Below are 22,934 nucleotides of genomic sequence, written 5' to 3'. Positions count from 1 at the left end.
TTTTAAAACAGCTAATGTCCCAAATAGCCCAAAGCAGAATTAGGCCACCTTTGGCCCCTCTAGTCTTTCAGGTCATAGTATATCAAAGTACTAAAATAACAGGACAACTGGACTTAGTTGAGTTTCTTGAAGACGTTTCACCTCTCGTTAGGGACTACGTTTAGTCCGTTAGAACTGAAGAAGCCTCTTGGATAAGTCGATCAGGACCAAAACCTCACGCCACAACACCAGCTTCTTCCTGGTTGCAGTTGGCCTAATCAACAAGGCCCGGGACCCCCACCTGACTGGGACTTTTATCCCGCCACTACGCCTCAAGGATGTGTTACATTAACACATATTGTATTATATTGCATTACATTGCATATTGCAAATTGACATTGCTCTCCTGTTTTGCATTTTGCATTTTTACTTTTTACTTTTTATATTTTTTATATCTTTTAATTTTAATATATTGTTTTTTTCTTATGTGTGTAGTATTTATTGTGTTTTTATGTTCATTGTATGCACCAACAACCAGAGCAAATTACAGGTAGGCATAAACCTGCTGGGCAATAAATACATTCTGATTCTGGTTCTGATTCTGAAACGACTTCAAGAAACTCAACCAAGTCCGGAGACGGAGTGATCGCTGTCGCGCCTCACATGCTGGGAAACCTTTTGCAGAGTGTTTCTGCAGAGCATAAACTACAGTCTCCACTGGCAGAGAACAACTGCAAAATTTGGTTAATTACTATTAAGTAATCTAAAATCAATGCTGTGCCTTTTGATGTCATCTAGACTTGAAGCCTTTTTCACAAGTGGTATAGTCTACCTTTTAATATCGGGTTAATATTGTGCAATGCAGACATTTGCAGATTTGCCTACATAACAACAGAGGTAGGAATTTCCAACCCCCCCGTCGGAAGTTGCAACTGGAACGCCCCTTCAAGTCAGAATATCTACTTGGAAGGTCGGAGGAACCTCATGACCCCTGACTTCGAATTCGGGGTGCTAACCAAGTGCTAACATATTTTTAGCACTTGGATATACCATGATTTTACCATGCTTTTATCTTCAATTTAAACGCTGCACTAAATTGCACTGCTGGCCGTGGACCCTGCGTTAACGTGCACACGACGAGCAAAACCTCTAAGCCGCATGCATGCAGTTGTGTTAGATCGCGTGTTTCTCCCACTGCCCCTGAACGCCGCATAGACTCAATCGACCTTTCGCCCAGTTTAGCTGCTGGAGGTTCATCGGGTTTACTCTGACACTGCTGACTCCGAGGCCACGCCCACCAACGGCCACGCACCCCGTTTCCTCCAACCGCCCTGTGAGCATGCGGTGTTCACGCGTGCGCGGCTCTCCCATTGGCCGGGCCCCCGCACACACTCGAGCGCCATTGGCCGAGTGTTGCCACCCGCCGGTGCGTGTTGTGAGTTTTGTTTTCCTTTTTTTTTTGTGTTGTGTGTCTGAGTGTTTCTGTGCCGTGTTGTAGTCTCTCAGCTGAGAGGACGCAGCAGCAGCGGCTCAGGCGCACGAACTCTTGTCTCTTTGTCCCCTGAACGCAACACGAGCAACGACCACCGGATTCTTCTCTGCCCCCCCATCGAGGACAACGCGTTGAACCCGCGGACATGGACTCCCTCGGGGTAAGAAGCGTATTTCCACTCGTTCCCTTTAGTTTCTGTGTCTGACGTCCACTTGTTTACACATCTGTAAACAAGCCGGATTTATGTGTCTTATTAATATTATTTACTGTCACATCCACATCCCCAGTGAAGCGGAATCACTCCTTAAATTAATATTTATAAGTTTTTTTTTAAATTTATATTTATTTATTAATGTCACTGCTGCATTTCTACTTTGCGTTTTGGTCTTTATTTTAAAAAAGTAGCACTAGGTGTTGTTTGGGGTCATTTATAATACCGTGGGAGGAAGTCTGCCAGGGTCACCGGGTTTGCTTCCCTTTTATTTTTTTATTTTTTTCGGGGGCGGAGCTTCAATAATACGCTTTGTTCTCCGCATGAATTCATAATAAATAGTTGCAGCCACTTCCTGATCCCCAACCCGCTTTATGGGGGATTTCACATGGCTCATCTCGGCGGCACGTCACTGTTTGGTCTATATTTGGCGAGGGGAGGTGTCCTGGCAGCGAGCCACGGGCAATGCATGCTGGGCTGAGGTGAAGTCGCCAACACCCCCCCCCCTCCTCCCTCCCCTCCCTAATTTTATTGGCAGCATGGTGCAGAGTGAACCCGGGAACTTCAGATGCTGACTAGGAAATTTGAGAGATCTCTGGTCAATACAGATTGCAAAGCCCCCCTCCCCTCTGTTTGCATCCATGCCAATGTCATATATCCACACAACTCATCATTGCAGTGTGACCACGGCAACCGCAGGATGCCAAAGAACGTTAATTTTGCTTCATTTTTTCTGACGTGCGTTTGTTCCTCCCTCCAGACCGAGTGCATGGATCAATATGTGTCCTTCGCCAAGAGGAGGAGGCGCGACAGCGATCACTCCGTCTCCGGCCTGGAGTACACCGACCTGGAGGCAGCCGAGGCCCTGGTGTGCATGAGCTCCTGGGGCCAGGGCCTCTTCCCCAGCAGCGACAGGCCCAACCCCTGCAAGCCCAGACCCCTCACTCCGGCCTCGGACTCCTGCGACTCCCTCCTGACGCCGGAGATCCCGGAGCCCCCGAAGGACTTTGTGTCCCTCTCCTCCCTGGTGAGACACTCCTCATACTTTACAGCTGTCGGGCCATTTCCATAAGGTGTATATCAGGTTTTGCAAAGGGGGAGTTTCGAGCGAGAGGTTGGGAAACCACTTAGATATCAGGTGTTTGAGTAGTATAAGGTATTCCTGAATGTTTCAAGGTTTGCATCGAACCCCGTCACCTTTTCGATGTAATATCTAAAGATGACGGTGCTTTATTGCATGAGGGTGATGTTGACCTTCAGAAAGTTAGTTCTTGCAGATACAGGGTCATAAAAATCTCAGTTTATAGCTCAGCGTTAACATTATCCTTGTATGTACCTGTCTGCTGCTCCTCGTGATCTCTGCAAACACCGGTGCTTGTAAACTAAAGGCACACACTGTGATGTTAAGGCACACTCCTCTACCTTCCCTTTTTTCCCTCTCTTTCTAGTGTATGACTCCCCCTCACAGCCCCAGCTTTGTTGAGACTTCCACATCCAGCGCTGGCCTCCAGTCCAGCTTGGCCGTGTCCTCGCAGCGCGGTGGGCCCGGTCTCCATCAACCTTTCCTGGCACCCGTTGCTGAAAAAAAACCCTCCCACCCCGCTCCGCCACAGCCCTGCCGAGCCATGGCGACCAGCGTCATCCGCCACACCGCAGACAGCACCCCCTGCCAGCACCACATTCCAGTGGCCCCCAATCCAGAGAGAACTAGAGACACAGTGATGGCTACAATAGTCTGCCTGCAGCAGCAACTGCAGCAGCAGCATCCGCAGCAGCAGCAGCAGCAGCAGCACATCACAAGGACTGAGCAGATAACCTCCCCTCCCTCTCCTCTCACACCGTTAAAGACAGAATTCAAGCCGAGTCCCTCAAAACCCTGTTTGGACATTGTCTCCACCCCCACCCCTTTCAACGCCCAACCGCAAAACAGCCCATCCCCTCCCATTATTACGGCGACCCTGTCCCCACCTCCAGTCCGGAGCCCTCAAATCATCTGCCAGATGTTCCCAGTCAGCAGCCAATCAGGGATAATCTCAGCCTTCATCCCCGGCACGGTTCAGACGTCCAATAATGGGATTCAGACCACCACCACACCCCTCCTCTCCCAACACACCTCAGCGACCACCGGCACTGTCCAGCAGTCCCTCATCATGGGCTCGGCTATGCCCCAGGGCACGGTGATGCTGGTCCTCCCTCAGTCCTCCGTGTCTCAGGCCTCTCACTGCTCGCAGACTGTCATGACCCTGGGCAATACCAAGCTGCTACCTCTGGCCCCGGCCCCCATGTACGTACCGGCGGGGCCCAGCTGCAGCACGGCGCCCGCAAAGATGGACTTTTCCCGCAGGAGAAACTATGTGTGCACCTTCCCCGGCTGCAGGAAGACATACTTCAAAAGCTCACACCTCAAGGCTCACCTCCGAACACACACAGGTGAGCAGCACTTAAAGAGAGTGTGGTTTGGCTGAAACTCATGAGAATAGGGAGTATAGTGTCAGTACCATAGCTTAGGCTGACATCCTGTTTGTAAAGCATTCCTTCTTTGGCCTTGAGTCTCCCGATGGAAAGAGAGTGAGCTCATTGTTATGTCAGACCAGGCAATGTGATGCGAGAAGTTTTTATGACTGCAATCTGACTCACTTGCTGCCTCCCCCTGTTTTTCTCCTTTAGGTGAGAAGCCGTTCAGCTGCAGCTGGGACGGCTGCGACAAGAGGTTCGCCCGCTCCGACGAGCTCTCCCGCCACCGGAGGACGCACACGGGCGAGAAGAAGTTTGTGTGTCCCGTGTGCGACCGGCGATTCATGCGCAGCGATCACCTCACCAAACACGCCCGGCGCCACATGACCACAAAGAAAATTCCCTCCTGGCAGGCTGACGTCAGGAGCTTGAACAAAATGGCTGTTGGCAAAACGCCTCCCTCAAAACCAGGCCTGGCCACAATAAGCATGCTGGTACCTGCCGCCTCCAAATAGACCCTGAACACTGCCATCCCACTCACTCCCAAGATACCACAGGGATTCGAGGAGTAGCCAAGCACAGGAGGCTGCTGCTCTTCTACTCATGGGAAAGAGAAAAAAAAAACATGCACTGGACTCTTTTTCTTCCTCTCTACTGTTAATTTGTACATGTATGTTCCTCTTAAGGACTCTCTTGTTTACTTTGATATAAGTGATCATTTGTATGCACCCTTGCCAAAGCCTTTGTATGAAGTTTGTCTTACACATTTCACCTTCTCCCCCATCCTCCAACCCTTTTTGTGTCAATAGTGATATATGACACACAGATATCTATGTGAATGTATTGTATTGTTGTATGATTGCATTTATTTGTCATATCTGGGAAAAAATATTGACATGAAAGACAAATGTATATATGAATATTAATCAACAATACTATGATTATACCTTGATTATATCTCCCCGTATAACTTTTCATATTATTTAATACGTATTTGTAATAAAATAAAACGGATAAAACAAGTCGGATTTGTTCATCTTGTGACTTTCCAATAACTAATCCTGGAAAAACAAGGCGCTTGATCATTGTAAAGTCAGCGATCTTTCCCGGTGGGAGTGAGTGTCTGCCCACATCCTGTGTGCGTCACACTGCGACTGCCCCCACCACCGCCCTCTCTCCCTCGTCAGCTGAAACTCACTCATGTCCTCTGAAATGTGCTGACTAGCCTGTGGGAAGCTTCCTGCTCAATGAATAATATTTTTTTGTTTTTGTGAGTAAAGCTTTTTCTACTGAGACCATCTGGGGACATGGTGTCCTGGTCATTAGCCGAGAGCCAGGTTGCCTGATGAGTCAGAGGAGACTTGTTCATCAGCAGATTATTTGAAGCATCAGCCCTGTTCCATTGGAGCAAGGAAGCGGTGGAGCTGTGTGCCTGTTGCGTAACACACCACTGGGTTTCATACACATATCTCTGGTATATTTCAGGACACACCCCCTGTTCTTACTACCAGTGGAAAAACTGAAAGATAGTTGTTTATACAGAATTCAACACCCTGTAAGATTTTTTTTTTTTTAAATTCATGCTTCAAGCTCAGAAATCAGAAGGATGCATGTGTACATTTTACAATGCAAAATGCAACAAGATGCAGTTGAGATGAATGTGGACAAACCATCCATCCTCCCGCTCATCCACACACTGACACCCGGTAACTACTAGTTTACCCGTTCTCCAATCACATGGTGAGAAATATGAACCGCTGGGGGGTGCGACCAATCACCTTTCTCCCCTGCGTACCCGCCTCTTTGCCTTACTGACCGATATACTCATTGGCCTGGTGCCACCCGAGCGCTGGTCTGCAGCGACACCTGCTGGTAGAATTACATCAAAAACCCATTCAATTATACGAAAGAAAAAGCACTTAATTTGATAATTTATATGTTTGTCCTCTAAGAATCCAAATTTTTAATGATTAACTTAGTAAACTTTGTTCATCTACAATGTTCAACTCCAAATATTCATTTTGTAACAACAATAGAAGACACGTAAGGCAAAGACTAACTTTTCATTGCTTGAATATATTTGCAATATTTTACAGTGTTATAAATACACACAGGGTATTTCACTGTTTTTTAGTGAAAAAGAGGAAATATCTTTATTCAGTTTTTCCTCTTTTTACAATCGTTTTTTACATTGCTTATTATAGAAATGTCAAATTGGTACTTGTATTACACATATTGGGCTTTATATAATTGTTAAAAATAGCAATTAAGAATCAGTATCATCTGTATGTGAAGCAAACGCATTCCTTAAAAATACGTTTATTTTATTACATTTTTTTTACGAGACAGACAGATATTATTGGGACACTAATGTCAAATGATCAACTGTGTTCCTGCAGACTCCAGAATTACTTTAATGCAACAATCCAAAAGTTCCTTTTTATCACTGTGATTAAAATTTAGCGTATTCATTTACATCAAGTTTGATGTTTATTTATAAATGAAGAAGACATAATTGCAAATAAAAGAAGAGAAATTAATAACATAAATGTATAGATATGGCAAGGGTATTGTTTTTAGATATATTTAGAACTTTTCACTTATCGCACATTATATTTAATCATGCATGTAATTTACAATATATTATAATTATTTGTTTGACAATCAAATAGCCCGCAAGGATAGAGTAAATGGATTTGGAATGGAAATTTATTTAAAACCAATAAATGATATATTCCATTAAGCCTAATTCCACAATAGCTAACTAATAAGTTAATTTAGTCAATTGCAAACATTAAAATAAATTAAGAAGGTATATTTTGTTCTTTTATGAAAAACATTCATATATCTTGTTGGTTAAAATCATTTGTAAACCTGCCGTATGTGATGTGGGTAAATGTTTCTCGGGGAGGTGTTTCCTTGTTACACTACCAACTCTCAAGTTGCCATGGTTACACAGAGACACAACTACGATAACTTGCTGCCCTTTGGAGTTGGAGGTCGTGTTTAAACCCGTCTAACAGTACGTAAAAAACAATTGACACGCAGTTTACAACTTTATCGGGAGTAGTAGCGGTGAATATGTTATAATCTGACTTCTTCTCTGAGCTGGCCTGGGAACATTGTGGAATCAAAGGATTCCTCCTTTAAACAGTGTGGAATCAAAGGCAGATGCTTTTATACAGTGTGGCAGCTCCATTCATATATCGGTGGCAGTTTCTGTTGACACCGAAATTGCCCGTACGAGCTTAATTTATACTCAAATCGCCAACATGGAGCCCGGAAAAAACCTGGAAGATCTGAACATTACGGCGGATGAAGTGGACAGACTGAGAAAAGCTTTAAAAGATGAGAAGTTCAGGGAGATGCTGCAAGATTACGCGGAGGAAATATCAAACCCGGAGAACAAGAGGAGGTACGAAGAGGAGATCGCGCTTTTGGAGCGTGAGAGAGGAAACAACATCGACTTCATCCACCCGGAACCTTTCAAGGCTCTTAAGACGAGTGTGGACGGCAGCCGAAAGTGTTTCATCAACATTTGCTCCAACGAGAAAGTTGGAAAACCCGAGTGTAAGATTGTGTCGGAGGATGGCCGCAGGGGGCAGAGTTGGTCCGTGCCCCACAGTCTGCACCCAGGGAGACAGGACACAGACTCAAAAGGGAACCAGATCACCATCTATGATGTCATCTTCCACCCTGACACCCTCCACATAGCGAGCAAAGACAAGAGGTTCATGGACATAGTGGACAGCACAGCCATTCAGGGGATCGAAAAGGCCTTTAAAGTCACTCTGGACAAAAACAACATGCGACTGTTGAAAACAAAGTACAAGGGCACCCCCCAGCCTTGTGTCATTCGAAAACCCATTCCTGGATTCAAAGACGAGGGGCCCTCAGTGGAGCCTGACCCTCTTGCCTTCCCATTCCCTGGTGATAAAGGACCTGCCCCATCCTCGCAAACCAAACCTCAGAGTCACCTGCATCAAGAAACAGCAGCGATGCAGAACCTGGAAGATTCCAGATCCAGCCTCACAGAGCAAAGAGCCGACCCAGCCCAAATACACGGTAAAGTATCGACATTTTGTCGATGTGCAGGACTTCAGGAACTCCAGAGACTCAGCTCAGAGCCCCAGGCCCAAAGAGATAGTGGTCACCATTGACCTGCCTCTGCTGAGGTCCGTCGCAGACACCAGCCTTGAGGTGATGAAGCAGAGGCTGCTGCTGGAATCCGAGAACCCGGCGTACAGGCTCCGAGCTGCCTCTGGCCTACCCTGTGGACGAGGACAAAGGAGAGGCCAAGTTTAACAAGCACAGAGGACAGCTGACCGTCACACTGCTTGTTCTCCCCTCTAATGAAGTGTTTGATTATGCTTCATGGCCTGCTGTGACTGATGCTGACGGTCAGGGTGAAGGTGTTGATGAAAGGAATGTGAGTGAAAGCGAGGAGGAGAGAGGGAAGGAGCAGGAGAGGGAGAGTGAGAAAGGTGACGAGGAGCAAAGATGTGTTGAGGAGGAGGAAGGAAAAGGAAGTAAAGCAGGAAAGAGTAGAGAAGAGGATAAGAAGCAGCAGACAAAGGGGGGAGGTGAAGATGAGGACAGAGAGGAGCAGATGAGAGGAGATCAGGGTGGTGTAGAGGGAGATGAAAGAAGTGAAGTAGGTGAGGAGGAAGAACAGAGACCACATAAGAGAGAAGGGGAAGAGAGTGAAGACGAGGGAAGCGGTGTGGAGAGGGAGGCAAAATGCAAGAAGCAGAACGGAAAAGAAGAAAGTGTGGAGGAGGAAAGAGGGAAGGAGCAGGAGAGGGGGATTGAGAAAGTTGAGGAGGAGCAAAGCTGTGTTGAGGAGGAGGAAGTAAAGCAGGAAAGAGTAGATGAAGAGGATAAGAAGCAGCAGACAAAGGGGGGAGGTGAAGATGAGGACAGAGAGGAGCAGATGAGAGGAGATCAGGGTGGTGTAGAGGGAGAGGAAAGAAGTGAAGTAGGTGAGGAGGAAGAACGGAGACCACATAAGAGAGAAGGGGAAGAGAGTGAAGACGAGGGAAGCGGTGTGGAGAGGGAGGCAAAATGCAAGAAGCAGAACGGAAAAGAAGAAAGTGTGGAGGAGGAAAGAGGGAAGGAGCAGGAGAGGGGGATTGAGAAAGGTGAGGAGGAGCAAAGATGTGTTGAGGAGGAGGAGGAAGTAAAGCAGGAAAAAGTATATGAAGAGGATAAGAAGCAGCAGACAAAGGGGGGAGGTGAAGATGAGGACAGAGAGGAGCAGATGAGAGGAGATCAGGGTGGTGTAGAGGGAGAGGAAAGAAGTGAAGTAGGTGAGGAGGAAGAACGGAGACCACATAAGAGAGAAGGGAAAGAGAGTGAAGACGAGGGAAGCGGTGTGGAGAGGGAGGCAAATTGCAAGAAGCAGAACGGAAAAGAAGAAAGTGTGGAGGAGGAAAGAGGAGAGGAGGACAAAGCAGAAGAGCAGAAACAGGAAAATGTGAATGAAGACAAATTGACAGCTGAACACTCCAGAGAGGAGGAAGAAGTCAATCTAACTTTAGAGATCCAAGAGGAAACTGAAAAGATGGAGGAAAACCTACAAGAAAATGCTCAGGTGAGTCCTGCCCAGGTTACTTGTGTGTGGTAAAACTGATCTGCCGAGTTCCTTCTCCTTTTATATAACCTTTCTTTCTGTTAGGTGGAAGCAGATGTTGAGTTTCACAGTCACACATCCGGTGAGGAATTATCAGCCATGACGACCACTTCAGGCCTTGACGTTGTAGAGGACGTTTCCCAAGGGACTAAAGTGTCTGAAACAGAAGCAGCAAAAGAGCCGGGTAGAGGAGGCTCAGGAGAGCAGAGCGAGAGGGACAACCTGGACCAGGACGACCTGGACCAGGACGACCTGGACACAGAGCAGATCTTCCAAACCCCAGTGCACAATGAACAGCATGCGTTACTGAGGGAAATTGATGAAGATGGAAAGGAAAACGTCCACAGTGATCATTCCACATCTGCTGGGTTCATCCTCCATAACGCCCTGATGTATGAGCTGGACTGAGATCTTTTTTTGTCTCTATTACAGCAGTTTACAATCTCAGTTCATCTTAAAACATTGTTCAAGTGATTTTCAGTCACCCCATTAAATTACACGTTGCATAAATAATGTCGTTATCCCAGAATAAATTACCAAAGACAAGAGAGCGAATGCTTTACTTTTATTTAACTTTCTTTGTCATACAGTGCATATATATAGAGATTTATATATGTATATAAACTTGTGGGTCATTAGCACAGTAAAAACCAACTCCCTTTAAGTGAGGCTGACGAACCCAGAGGCACCGAGTTCGGGAGATTCATCTGAGGTCTCTATTCCCCTGCGGAGGACAAGTAGGTCAGTGGAGTAACCTGGATTTTGCTCTCAGAGGCAGGACGAACAGAAAAATCATTTAGTCTCAGTGTTACCTCACTATCATGACATACAGTGAGGGACCAGCAGATACAGGAGTGCAGCTTATGCTTGTCTCGATGGTCATCCTTGATATGTGGTTGGTGCAGTACAACTTGAACGTGAGTGTAAAACAGGCAGCTTGAAGCGCTTTTAAAAACAGAAGCTGTGTCTCAAATTCAGGGGCTGCATCCTTCAGAAGCTGCACTTGAAGACTGACTGTGTCACAGTGGTGCGACTATGCTGTCCAACTTCGACGGCTCTTTCAAATGCGTCCTTTCATCACCGACCATCGAAGGGAGAACCTTTTCTAGGATAGTGACAAACTTCAATGGGGTAATGGCACCACCAAGTATCAGGCTTCCTCCGTAGACCACATCCTTTTGGCTCAGCCTTCCTGTGCCACACAAACCAGATCCTCTGAAGGAGACGGCCCCGGAATTGGGACACAGCTAGAGCCGACATTGTCCTTTTATTAAAAGTCATTAGAAGAAAACTACCACTGAGCTATTTACTACTGCAGATATTTCTTGTCAGTGTCTCAACAGATAGCTTCAAGGTATCCAATGCAGGATCCAGCTGTTTACAGGTTTTTCGGGGAAACCACAGTTTGTTCCTGCTCATCTTATTCCTCTTTGGAGGGAGCTGTCCAAAAATTCAGAGTAGCAGGAGAGCGAGCAGAAGTGCTGCTGCACCGGAGCATCTGTGCCTCCCATGTCATCCACCAGGACGACCGTGTGAGAGACTTGGTGCAGGTTCATGCTGACGGCCGTCTTGATGTAGAAGTTGATGCAGACGCGGCCGCAGTCGCAGGTCTTGGCTGTTTCCAGGTCCCGACACAAGTGGGCAGGGATGAGGTGAGGTCCGTACGGTATTCTGTGAAGTGAATCAGAAAGAAAAAATTTCATGAGCGTGCTGTAAGAGCGTGTGAACCAAAGACTAAACTAGAAGGGTGGTTGAAGAGTTCATGACTCTGCCAAGGCCCTATCTTAGATTAGATGATTAGATTAGATTCAACTTTATTGTCATTAGCACAGTACAAGTACATATGCAACGAAATGCAGTTTAGCGTCTAACCAGAAGTGCAAAAAAAGGCAGTACAAGTGCAGAGTATCGTGCATATTAAAGTGAAAAATGTAATAAATAAGATCTGTACAGTAGAAATATATATGGAATATTACAGTATTAACAGGAATTGTAAGATATACGGACGATGAATACACTATGAGCAGGATAAAAATAGATATATATAAATATGAATACACTATAGGCGGGATAATACAGTAATAAAAAACAAAGTAACAGTCAGTGCAATGTACGAATGTTCAAATGTTCAGTGGTTGGAGGAGGGCGTATGACAGTCCAAGCCAGGGTGGAGGGGGGAAGTATAGTCAGTAGAGAAGGTGTGTATGTGTGTGTGTGTGTGTGTGTGGGGGGGGCGGCTGCTATCGCTGTGGTGCAGAGTTCAGCAGGGATGAAGCTGTTTCTGAACCTGCTGGTCCGGGAACGGAGGACCCTGTAACGCCTCCCAGAAGGAAGGAGGGCAAACAGTTCACCAAGATGATGAACATAATTCCGGAATCCACTCAAAAAGTTTTTAGGGTTTTTCCTTGGATGATTCCCCACCCCTCCACAAAATTGAATTTATAATCAGTTCAGTAATTTTTGCGTAATCCTGCTAACTATCAATTAAACAGACAGTAAATTACAGTTGAAAAGAGCCCTGCTCACCTGAGGTTGGACAGAGCCCTGGAGGCTAGCTCTTGAAGTGGGAGGGGGAATGTGAGCTGCATTGAGTGGTCCAGAGGATTGGGCTGGATGAAAGGGTTTCCGAACAGGTCAAGGTTCTCCAGACTCAGCTTGCGGAAGTCACCGGGCAGCGCTACCAACTGGTTGTGTGCCGCCGACAGGAACCTCAGCTTCGAGAGTCGGCCGACGTGAAACGGCAAACAGGCGAGCTCGTTGTCGTCCAGCTTGAGGTTGACCAGTTCTCTGAGCTGGCAGAACTGAGCCGGGAGCGTCTGCAGTCGGTTCTGGCTGAGGTCCAGGAGCTGGAGGGTCCGCTGCAGCGTGGACAGGCACAGCGCCACGCTGAATGCTTCCAGGTGGTTGTTGTGGAGGATGAGTTCAGAGAGGCAGCCGAGGTCCCCGATGGTGGCAGGAAGTTTCTTGATGTGGTTGTTGCTGAGGTCTAGTTTGCGGAGAGCTGCAAAATTAAAAAAACAAAAGATAAATATTATAACTTAAAGAGCTACTCCAGGTATTTGGTCATGCATTGCCATCAAAATGGGGAAACAAAATGTGGGGGGTAAGAGAGGCTAAATCAAAGCAGCCCAAGTTCAGCTCCTCTATTTGTTTCTACTAAAGTTCAAGCTCTTAGAACACTGGACCCAACATTTTACATCAGTAAATCCAGTTGGAAAACCTCCCACCTGATAATAAAACATAATAAAACTACATTAACAGACTGAACAGGAAACATTTGTGCGTAAATCTGGCAAATCTTAAGATAATCAATGTACTATGAACTTGTCTATTAAAATAAAAGGGAATAAAAAGTTCATTAAAAAAAAAAGAATCAAGTGAATTTAATTTCCACCACTGAGCCGACAACTCAGTAATTTCTCTTTACCTTTGAGGGACAGCATCCGCATGTCCACACGGGACAGTTTGCAGTAGGACACCTGCAGCTGCTCCAGAGAGTAGGGGAAGCTGGAGGCAAGGGGGTAGTCCTTCTTGGACACGATGGTGAGTTTCTTCTTGGGCTGCTCCACGTCCCTGGCGCGGACGGGCGTGAGCGTGGAGAGGGGCAGGCTGCTGGTGTCGCTTCCTCTGTCTGCCAGGCGAGCGGCTGAGAGGAAGTTTTTCAAGCTATTTGCATCGGCCTAGCAAACAAATGAATAAAATCAGGTTAAACACAGATTGATGGATGAACAGGTGACTGAAACAGCAGGTTCACAGTTTCCTCTCTGACCGTATTCCTTAAAATATCTGACCTAAATTCAAAAGCCGAGAAAACATCTTGACACACTTCCTTTGAATGAACTCGATGGACTTTATGCTTTTGAGAAAACCAAGTGTTAGTTGGATTTCAAGATGAGAAAATAAAGGGATTGAAGCCTTTTTAACACCTGTATTACCCAAAACATTGTAACATTGAGGTTATCAACCAAATTCAAGGCCATACTCCGCTGTAGTGGTGTCACGGTTTAAAAAAAATTGTGGTTCAGCTGGATAACCTGACTTGTTTTCCCTGTTTACCTGCATCATGCGGTGTCAGTGAGTTCACAGATGTGTGTGTGTGTGTCTCCGTCATTGTGACGGGTTGAACTATAGAAGAATCTGGGTGAAAGTTCAACCAGGCTTCAAAACAACCAGGGGAGCTTTTAACAGCCACTGGAAACAATGAGGCTTCTATGGTGTCTGTCCAGGCACCGGCTGCAGTCAAAACAACCGTCCACGTCTGTCTGGTTGATCGATGTGCGTGTAAACAGCCCGACACTCGTCTTTGTCCCGTTTTGTTCTGGCCTCACATGGTAAACACCGCTATGAGTCTGCGCTGTTCATGCACTTGTGAACCAAAGGACTGGTACCATTATTTTTCTGTGGCTACTTTTAAGAGGAAATGATATCTAAATATCTTCTTCCTCTCTTATTAAACACCTTTTTTCGCAGACTGTAATCATACCATGAAGGACCTCGTACCTTGCTCAAACAAATGTCGACAGCAGGTTCCTTTAGTCTCACCGTGGCCTTGCCTTCCTCCACAAACCACGTGAAGAACTTCTCTATGTTGTCTTTCAGCTGCAAGAGAAAGTTGGCACATGGTAGACAGTGGAAAAATACATTTCACAAAACGAGAGCAGACGGCGAGTGATTCACGCGACAAGTTTCCACAGGAGAACATGCTAATTGTTATGTCATCAAGCTGGTTTATATATCAACTTTACAGAGGAATGACTATAAATCAGAGTAATAGGATCTGACGGATGCAGTTCTGAAAACAATACTGCTCGAGTTTCCAGTCAAGGTCTCTCTAGGAAAGATGATGAATAATTTAAAGAAATTGATATAAGTGACTGAGAAAAAAAACACAGTCAATAAAGGTTGAAACTATAACTGAAGACCTGGCTGTTAGTTCATAAATAAATTACATTTGATCAAACTACGCTGAATGTTAGAGTTAAGAGGACTGACGTTGGATCTTCTTGTGGAAACAAACATGTTTTGTACAATGTGACCAAAACAGCATCCACACTCCTGGTTCCATCAAAGGAACAATATTTCACAGATTTGTCTGAAACACGCTGTGAATCAAACTGTTGAATTCAATTGAACAAAAGTGTAAAATTATTACTGCAAGTTAATGTGTTGGTTGTGTCTGTAAACCAGGTCAGTAACAATATGAACAGAATAGATAGAATGTAGGACTGGATGATAAGGAAAAATCAAAAATAATATCTATATGATTTTAACATTGTGTCAAACATATATCGATGTTTTGCATTTTCATTGTGTAAGCGCAGTGGGGAGGCAAAACATATGATTGATCTGCCTCAGATTTAGTAAATGTTTTAAAATGTTTGTCATTCTCATAGAGAAGAGATAAAACCACAATTTTCACTCAGGAGCCATTTTAACCTTAAAAGAAACAATAGTATGAGATTTATCGAGATAATTATGATCGATACTGACTGACATATTATCCAGCACTAGTTACATGACTTCATGGTTCTCGACTTAAGCCTCTATTAATACAAACATCGCTCTTAATCAATAGTGAGGATTCAAATGAAACCTTCACGTTCAAAATTAAATAACAGATCGTGCACCCATTGGCTGTAAGTGGTGTGACAGATATTTGGTGTGTTTAATAGTAAGCCTGAGCTAAACGTTACATTGACTTTATATGCACTCATTGTTGTTGTGTGTCTGTGTTTACACGCGTTCACCTGCTGTTTTCAGAATTCAACTGAGAATTAATAAAACGACTTCTGCATCCAACGGGAAACTTTGAAATCATATCATTAGAAGAAACTTGCAATCGGCCTGATTTGAAAACAACGACAGACCCACATTAGTGATCAGTGGTGACAGTCAGTGCAGTCATGTAGTAACTATGACAACAGACCTTGTACTTGGAGCCAGATCTGTCTTTAGCGGTGCAGATCATCATGAAGATGTTGCCGCGCTGGCTCGTCTTGTCCACATGTCTCCCGATGGACAGCACGGCTCGGTTCCCCTTCCCGCGGCTCCTCATCCCGAACGTGGGCAGCATCCGGTTCACCACCTCCACGTCGCACTGCAGCTTCATGGCAGCCGCTGGCCGAGCACCGGGGGGTCGAGCCCCGGCCACACACTACGGGTTCACACGGAGAAGAGAGGAGGGAAACTCCTGTTTGACATCCGTCCCCGTCCTGGATGTCAACAACCGAGCGGCCACCTCGTCCCAGCGGGGATTCAGCAGCTCCGGAGCGGCCTTGTGTCTCCCTGCACTCCGCCTACAGCCGGGACACTCCACCTGTCCACGGGGACTGCAGCTTGTCTCCTCGGGGTTCTTTAATAAACTGTCAATGTCCCGGACGTGTCCCTCTCTGCTGTCTGGTAGCCGCCGTTAGCATGAGAGCCCGCGCCTGGGAAGTGACGTCAGAGAGGCGTTTCTTTCGCGCGCACATTGGAGGAAGTGTGTGTCGAGGTGGCAGGTTTCACTTCGGTCTGATCACACTATCAATAGTCAATAATAACCAGGGTAAGACATTTACATAGGTTTTTAGGGGACAATTTTGACCCCCACTGACTGAAATCCAGGGGCATTTGAAAAAAATTGGGGGCACTTTTTGAAACTAGTGAAATAACATTTAACCTTTGTTCAAAATAATAAATATACTTATTTAGGCTTACAGTATATGAGCAATTGCCAATAAATGGCAATAAGACTATTAGGCAGTAGTCTACAGATTCAAAGTTTTTTCTTAGATTATCTTTCTCATTTGAATCATATGACAGATTATTTTCTACAAATTTTGAGATTAGAAATTTGGTGGAATTAAAGGAAAATTCCGTGTTGGGTACATGAGGTATGCCAGAGCAGAGGACTTAAATAAGAATTTAGTTCCACATTGATTGCAAAATATCTTACACTATGCTAATTTAAAAACAAAAATAAATTAAAAACATTAAAATAATAATAATAATTTTAAAATGAAATGAAATGAAATGAATTCTGCGCAGTTCGCTTCTGCGCAGGAAGTGCGCACTCGGCTTCTACGCAGGAAGTACGCAGTCTGCTTCTGCGCAGGATTAATTTAATTAAAAAAAATTTATTGATTTTTTCTTTCATTTTAATTTACTATTTTTAATTAATTAATTAATTTTTGTTTGTAAATTTACATAAGTGTAAAATATTGTTCAATTAATAGGTGGTTGAAGTCCTGCCAACTTTAGTGGATCAGAAACTTGCCATAGTGGGGATTGAACCGCCAACCTTCTTGTTTAAACAAATTGTTCTGGGATTTGACATACTCACGTCCCACAGCGATATCCAGTGGCCACAAGTTGTCAGAGCAGCTTCATCAGTGATTTTAGAAACCAGGGGGATTATTAGTGAATGACTTTCTGTGAGAGACCTCAGTGTCCAACCCTGGACGTCCTTCTGAAATCATGTAATCCCCCTGTTTGTGACGCCCTGGATCCCTCACCACACAATCAGAATGACCTGAGTGCTCCTCATCCTTCATCAGAGGAGAAGCAGGTTCAACAGGCAGCTAATCCACACTGTGTGTAGAGATTAAGAGGAAACCCAAGATTAAATCTCCTCCTGTTATGTTAAATCATTCCTTAAACTGCTCAACTTTGAAAACATTCATCTCAATCAGAGAGGGTAAAAGATCACAAGTTATTGTTAAATATGCAACAGTCCTTCAGAACCACTTTTATTTCCTGCAGTTATACATTCACCTAACGTTCACATATGTCTCATGGGTTTAATGCTTTGTTGTGATAATCAAACATTTATATGAAAAAAACAAAAAGCAGAAGACGCATGTCTTTGGTTTCACCTTGCTGTTATTCGATAAACCAAAAGACAGTACCTTTGGTAACGACATGCAACTTTTCTTATCTTTACATTTATTGTTCTCAATAATGTATCAAATGTATTTACCACACATAAGAACTGGTGAAGATTTCTTTCCCTTTAATTTTGAAAATTATCAGATCATGCAGTGTCATGTGTCAAATACCCCCAGTCTACACAAACGCCCCACATGTGCACTACACACACACACACACGCACACATTGCATTGACTTCCATTCATTGAGGACCATCTAACCGTCAAATCAAAGCCTTACCCTAACCTTAACCATGTCAAATTCATACCTCTAACTTTAAAGGGGAATTCCGGTATTTTCTTGGTCCTATGTTTATAAATTTGGTTTGTAAATGAATGGTACTGGCTAAAACTTTTGGAATTGGTCCAGTAGATCGCCAACACCAGCAGCCGTAACACGTTCACAGTGGCTACAACGCAGTCTTATGGGGCAACTGTGACCGTCCACCAATGGTCTGTAAGACACTAACCACAATTCATATCTTACTCCAGCCCTTAACGAGGACCTCAGGAATTTTGTTTGTGATAATATTGGAGAAGGTCCTCAAGAGGTAACAAAAATGCGTACTCACACAAACACACTTGATTAATGTTTTTGCTACAAGGAGGAAATGTCAAGGTGAGAATGTCCCAGTGCTTTTAGATACATCAAACCTGCAGCTCCATATTTACAGTGGAATTTCCTGAAAAAGCAGACTTTCTCCATATGTTGTCATTACTGTCATTCTGTCAATCAAATATTGACTCTGTCCATTGTTACTGATCAATCTTGACCTGTCGACCTCTTTGCGTCCTTCACAGAGACGTCTCCACACAGGACGACCCTCTCCGTATGAAATAACGCCTCACCTCCCTCCCATCCTCGCTGCCACAGCCCTCCGACCGATGCACTATGAGAACTGGGAAGAAACTGGCGTCCCTGTAGGTGGGCGGACTGTCGCTGAGGGCCAGCTGGCTGGAGTCGGACCTGCAGCACTGCTCGTCCACACAGCAGGGGTCCGTCAGGTTGCTGCTGTGGCTCCTCCACAGTGCCACGGTGCGATGGGAGCCATACATGCGGCAGAGAGACAGGCGAGACGTGTCCGAGGAGAGGTGGGACTGGAACAGTGCTCCCCGGCAGGAGAAGATGGAGGAGCAGCTGGAGCTGGTGATGGTCCTCCGCCTGCCTGCCTCGCTTCCTTGTGCCGGCGGCTCGCTGCTTCGCCCGCACTCGTCCTGGCTCTGGAGAGCACCGTAGTTCTGAGCTGCCTGGCTGCTGTTCAACAGGAAGCCGTTGGAGGATGAGATGCACTCAGTGTCATGCAGTGAGTGAGAGTCGGCAGTGCTCATGTTTATCAGCATGGCCTCTGAGTAGCTGGGGATCACCTGGCGGTTGCAGCGGATGTGCCACTCCATCTCAGTGCTGTCCAGTGTGTCTACTCGAGGAATCCCACAAGTGATATTACTTCCCACTGGCCGGTCCTCATCCAGAGGCGACGGGCTGCTGTACTCTAACCCAAACAGTTTCTCTATGCGGTAGTGCACGTAAGAAGTGCGGTACTCTATGAGCACCCTCAGAGGCCAGGACAGCATGAAGAGAGCTGCGAGCCAGAAGGCAACATGGGAAGTGTACCAGGGCATCCTATCTGGGTCCACGAAGGCGATCAGGTTTTCTCTGAAGTCCACGTTCTTTAGCTGCATCCCCTCCCTGGCCTCCATGTAATCGTCCAAACCCTCGATTTCAGAGAAGAACCTGGCTCTCTGGTTGAGGTAATCGTTTTCTGGACCTGCCTCTGTGAAGCTGAAACACTTGGTGAAGCGCAAGCGAGCAGCCGGATGTTCCTCGAGGCCAGTGAGGTCACGCGATACATCCTTCATCCCACAATGGCTGTAGTCAAACTCTCCCTCTGCCACATGTGTGTTGACCCTCTCGTGGAACACCTGCGTGGTGGTGTAGGCGTCCCCGTTACGGTATCGCGTGACCTGCCGAGTCCGCCGCACAAAATGGTAGCTGATGGCCTTCCACCAGATGCAGGGCTGGGCCGCCCGCATCCGCAGCACGCGCTCGTACACGCTGTCCACGTCCGCCTTGCACTGCAGGTCGCTCCTGGCTCTGCAGTGCCAGCACTCCACCATGTACAGCACGTAGAGCATGAGCAGGAAGGCCAGGGGGATGTAGATGTAGCCGTCAGAGCAGGGGCTGTCGTGGTAGATCATCGAGTGGCCTCCGACGCCCCCCATCCCAGACGCCCCCCTCATGGAGGAGGTGAAGGAGGCCGTGAAGGAGGAGGTGAGGGCGGAGTTGAAGCTGATCTTGGTGACCCGGGTGAGCTGACACCAGGCCACCACGCCCACACAGCTGTACATGAGCAGGGAGAGCAGCAGGCAGCGCCAGTAGGACTCCCGGCAGACGCAAGCACCCAGGGAATGCTGCACTGGACGCTGCTGCAGGGAGAGAGAGTAATGAGGGAAATGCACTTCAGAGCAATGAGCCTCAGAAACATGGCAGTGGTATCATGACTTGCAGAAGAAGTGCAAATGAGGTAGCTGCATGATAAATCGCCAAGCTTTTCCCATACCTAAGCGTGAAGTAAATCAAACCAAAGAATGATCCGCAGAATTCAATTACACCAAGTTGTGTCCCTGTGAGGCTGAGTGTCCAAGCAGCTGACAGACAAATATTAACTGAGGTGTTCTCATCCTGAAACTCATTTAATTTAGATTGGCAAAAGCACCGGCTAGTAAATATGTCACATTAATACCAGAGGGTAGTGATCATAGTAAGATATAGAGCCCAGCTGACTCAGAGCTTAGTAGGCAGATATCAATATAAATGTTTGATAGTTTAATATATTCTTAATACAATATCTAATATTTTCTTTTTTTTAATGCACTTTTGTTAATACATTTTTACAAAGATATGTACAGAGTGGGACATTTTAAAGTGTAAAAACGTTACATATGTAATAGAGGCACAGTTACTTGCTGGTTGATGTTTCCATCAACAGGGAAACATCTGTGATAGGTTAAATATTTATACATGGGCCCTAAATGTAATGGGGCTTACAGTATGCAATTTGTAGATTCATCTTAGCAGTGTAACAACTTATACCTTCATATTTCCTTTGGGGGCTGCAGGTGTGACCATTCATGTTTGGAACCATCAGGTGCTATGTGATACGTATAATAAAAATGGTAATATTTAAATATTCAAATACAAAAATATATTTTTTAGGGGTTTCCCCCCCAGAATCATTAAAACCATTTGTATAATGCTGTAATTAATAATTGACTGTATATAATATAATATAATATAATATAATATAATATGATAAAATATCTCCCTGCTTTACACTTCATCTGATGGGGACATGGGTGGTGAGCTCTATCCAAACAAACAAGTCAAATTGTCCAATTCAGAAAAGGAGCTATTTCACCAGTGACACTGACAGTGAAAGAAGCTGCAGTTTAGCCCTTAAAACATGACGAGGTTAAACCAGAAAGGAAATCTATACAGTATATAGCCTGTGAGAGGGGTAGTTAAGGATCTTCACTTTTTAAATATTGTAGTTAGAACCCATCTCGTCAGACACATTCATTAAGATTTTCGAACGACTCTGGGGCCCTTTGTAATATTCTTGTCCGGTTGTCGTGGTGACATTTCTTCCCATGAGATCAGGCTGCGTTGCTGTCGACAACCTCTGGAGTTTTATGGAGTGAAAAGATTTATGCTGACAAGTGGCCATCCATTACTGCACTGACACAGGGGTGGAGATGTCACTTTGCTGCATGGTTCCACCTCAGTTGTTTATGGAGCAAATAAGGATTCAGTTCTCGTGTACGAGAGAGGAAGAAGTATTTCCTTCATCCAGGGCTCCTGACTGCTGATATTACACAATCACCTTAATAATATTATGGGGTAGTTTTTTACCAGCATGTTTTTATACTCACATTTTAAATACCTCTATTTCTAAACCCTGACAAGTTTATCCAAATCAAAGCTCAGATAGAAAAACCAGTATATCCTGTGTCACAGCTAGCTGAACTAAATCTGTTGGCTGATGATAAACAGGAAATATAGTTTGTGACAAAAAACTATATGTCTATATAGAGAACTGTAATTTTACTCTCTGTTCATGGCTGATTGCATACAGCAGACTGTCCAGAGGGAATCATTACTTCATGCTAGAAGAGACAGAGAGGATGATGGAGCAGACACATGCAGGTTGAATGAAAGAGATCAATACTAAGGTATATGGGGCTTTGATTAAAACAGCCAGACACAACTCCATCCACAGCAACAACCACCCATTTGCTGGTGACGGCACGTTTCCACATCACTGGAGTCGACTGTGGCCATTACATGAAATGTTCTATTCTGACATTTCCGTGAGAGAAGATTCGGTTTGGCTGCAGGTGGAAGGCATCATACTTTTAACTTAAAATACATTTCACAGAGAGATGAGCCACTACAGAACAAAATCTGAATTCAATCTCTTATGGCGTCACACAAAAGAAAATGTTGTGAAAATAGTGTAAAACACGTATAGTTAGTAAACTTGCACATGATTGTGGCCTTGATTAATGTTTCAGGAAGAGGCAGTTATCATTTTTTACTAGACCTCAAGTCATTCAGATATGGTGTTTGCATTTATAATTTGGCTCTAGCATCCTAGGATCAGTGCAAGCAACATGTTTGTGGCTGTTGCATTGTCCCTGCACCTCTCACACTCTGCTGAGGAATTTTATAACTCAACTGACTCAATTCTTTTTTTTTTTTATGATATAAGGGCTGTGGCGACAGACTGGAACACCAGAACAAAAATCTGAACGTGCTTTTAGTCCCTGTTACAGCACTTTATCGCTGTGCTGTATTGTGTGGTGTATTTATTTTGTTTTATTTCACATGCTGATTGATATATGATTCTGAAACAAAACTGAAATAACCAACTATTCCCACATGTCTTTCATTTTATCCAACTTAAAACTACGATAAAGAAACTTAGTTGATGTCTACACCTACCTCCTCCAGAGCATCACTCCCAGTCTCTGGATCTTCATCCTCCTCCTGCTCCTCCTGCTCCTCCTGCTCCTCCTGCACCTCCTGCTCCTCGTGCACCTCCTGCTCCTCTCCCTCAGCCTCACTGGGAGCGCTGGCCGTCCTGTCCTCCGCAGAGTCCCGGTCTGAGGAGAGCATCCTGCACTTCTCGCATGTCAGGGAGGGAGAGGGTTAGAAACTCACTCCTCTTCTTCTCCTTTCACATGCTCACTTTCTGAAGATC

At 45.3% G+C, this 22,934-nt stretch overlaps 4 protein-coding genes across 4 annotated transcripts; 2 read left to right on the top strand and 2 right to left on the bottom strand.

Annotated features, from left to right (window-relative positions):
- Positions 1-1,458: 1,458 nt before the first annotated feature.
- Positions 1,459-5,158, top strand: LOC133015411 (Krueppel-like factor 11). The gene is made up of 4 exons (XM_061082600.1): positions 1,459-1,631; positions 2,443-2,709; positions 3,131-4,112; positions 4,350-5,158. Exons 1-4 carry the CDS (start codon positions 1,617-1,619, stop codon positions 4,649-4,651), a joined length of 1,566 nt encoding a protein of 521 aa, XP_060938583.1. The 5' UTR covers positions 1,459-1,616; the 3' UTR covers positions 4,652-5,158.
- Positions 5,159-7,408: 2,250 nt separating this feature from the next.
- On the top strand, positions 7,409-10,176 carry dnaaf2 (dynein axonemal assembly factor 2). The gene is given in 4 exon segments (XM_061083030.1): positions 7,409-8,108; positions 8,158-8,387; positions 8,389-9,729; positions 9,814-10,176. Coding segments are annotated over 4 exon segments (2,634 nt in total).
- A 142-nt stretch (positions 10,177-10,318) lies between these two features.
- On the bottom strand, positions 10,319-16,183 carry lrr1 (leucine rich repeat protein 1). Its single transcript, XM_061082821.1, has 5 exons — positions 15,695-16,183; positions 14,269-14,367; positions 13,196-13,448; positions 12,295-12,769; positions 10,319-11,439 (listed from the first exon to the last, which is right to left on the bottom strand). The coding sequence occupies exons 1-5, from the start codon at positions 15,875-15,877 to the stop codon at positions 11,184-11,186; spliced, it is 1,266 nt and encodes a 421-aa protein (XP_060938804.1). The 5' UTR covers positions 15,878-16,183; the 3' UTR covers positions 10,319-11,183.
- A 2,072-nt stretch (positions 16,184-18,255) lies between these two features.
- si:dkey-13p1.4 (transmembrane protein 151B) lies at positions 18,256-22,903 on the bottom strand. Its single transcript, XM_061083254.1, has 3 exons — positions 22,772-22,903; positions 22,676-22,738; positions 18,256-20,097 (listed from the first exon to the last, which is right to left on the bottom strand). The coding sequence occupies exons 1-3, from the start codon at positions 22,847-22,849 to the stop codon at positions 18,469-18,471; spliced, it is 1,770 nt and encodes a 589-aa protein (XP_060939237.1). The 5' UTR covers positions 22,850-22,903; the 3' UTR covers positions 18,256-18,468.
- Between the last annotated feature and the right edge of the window lie 31 nt (positions 22,904-22,934).

The sequence above is a fragment of the Limanda limanda genome, chromosome 12 (assembly GCF_963576545.1).
Source record: "Limanda limanda chromosome 12, fLimLim1.1, whole genome shotgun sequence".
NCBI lineage: Eukaryota > Metazoa > Chordata > Actinopteri > Pleuronectiformes > Pleuronectidae > Limanda > Limanda limanda.
This window is presented reverse-complemented; position numbering and strand designations above follow the sequence as displayed.

What these genes read in the sequence shown, in the direction of transcription:
- LOC133015411 (XM_061082600.1), top strand. An exon ending in TTGTGTCCCTCTCCTCCCTG is followed by an intron (nt 2,710 to 3,130) that starts GTGAGACACTCC and finishes CTCTCTTTCTAG; the next exon opens with TGTATGACTCCCCCTCACAG. An exon ending in TCACCTCCGAACACACACAG is followed by an intron (nt 4,113 to 4,349) that starts GTGAGCAGCACT and finishes TTTCTCCTTTAG; the next exon opens with GTGAGAAGCCGTTCAGCTGC.
- lrr1 (XM_061082821.1), bottom strand. Translation starts at nt 15,877, where the DNA reads ATGAAGCTGCAGTGCGACGTGGAGGTGGTGAACCGGATGCTGCCCACG. An exon ending in TCGACATTTGTTTGAGCAAG is followed by an intron (nt 13,449 to 14,268) that starts GTACGAGGTCCT and finishes TTTGTTTGCTAG; the next exon opens with GCCGATGCAAATAGCTTGAA. An exon ending in GCGGATGCTGTCCCTCAAAG is followed by an intron (nt 12,770 to 13,195) that starts GTAAAGAGAAAT and finishes TTAATTTTGCAG; the next exon opens with CTCTCCGCAAACTAGACCTC.
- si:dkey-13p1.4 (XM_061083254.1), bottom strand. Translation starts at nt 22,849, where the DNA reads ATGCTCTCCTCAGACCGGGACTCTGCGGAGGACAGGACGGCCAGCGCT. An exon ending in CTGAGGGAGAGGAGCAGGAG is followed by an intron (nt 22,739 to 22,771) that starts GTGCACGAGGAG and finishes CAGGAGGAGCAG; the next exon opens with GAGGAGCAGGAGGAGCAGGA. An exon ending in GGAGTGATGCTCTGGAGGAG is followed by an intron (nt 20,098 to 22,675) that starts GTAGGTGTAGAC and finishes CTCTCCCTGCAG; the next exon opens with CAGCGTCCAGTGCAGCATTC.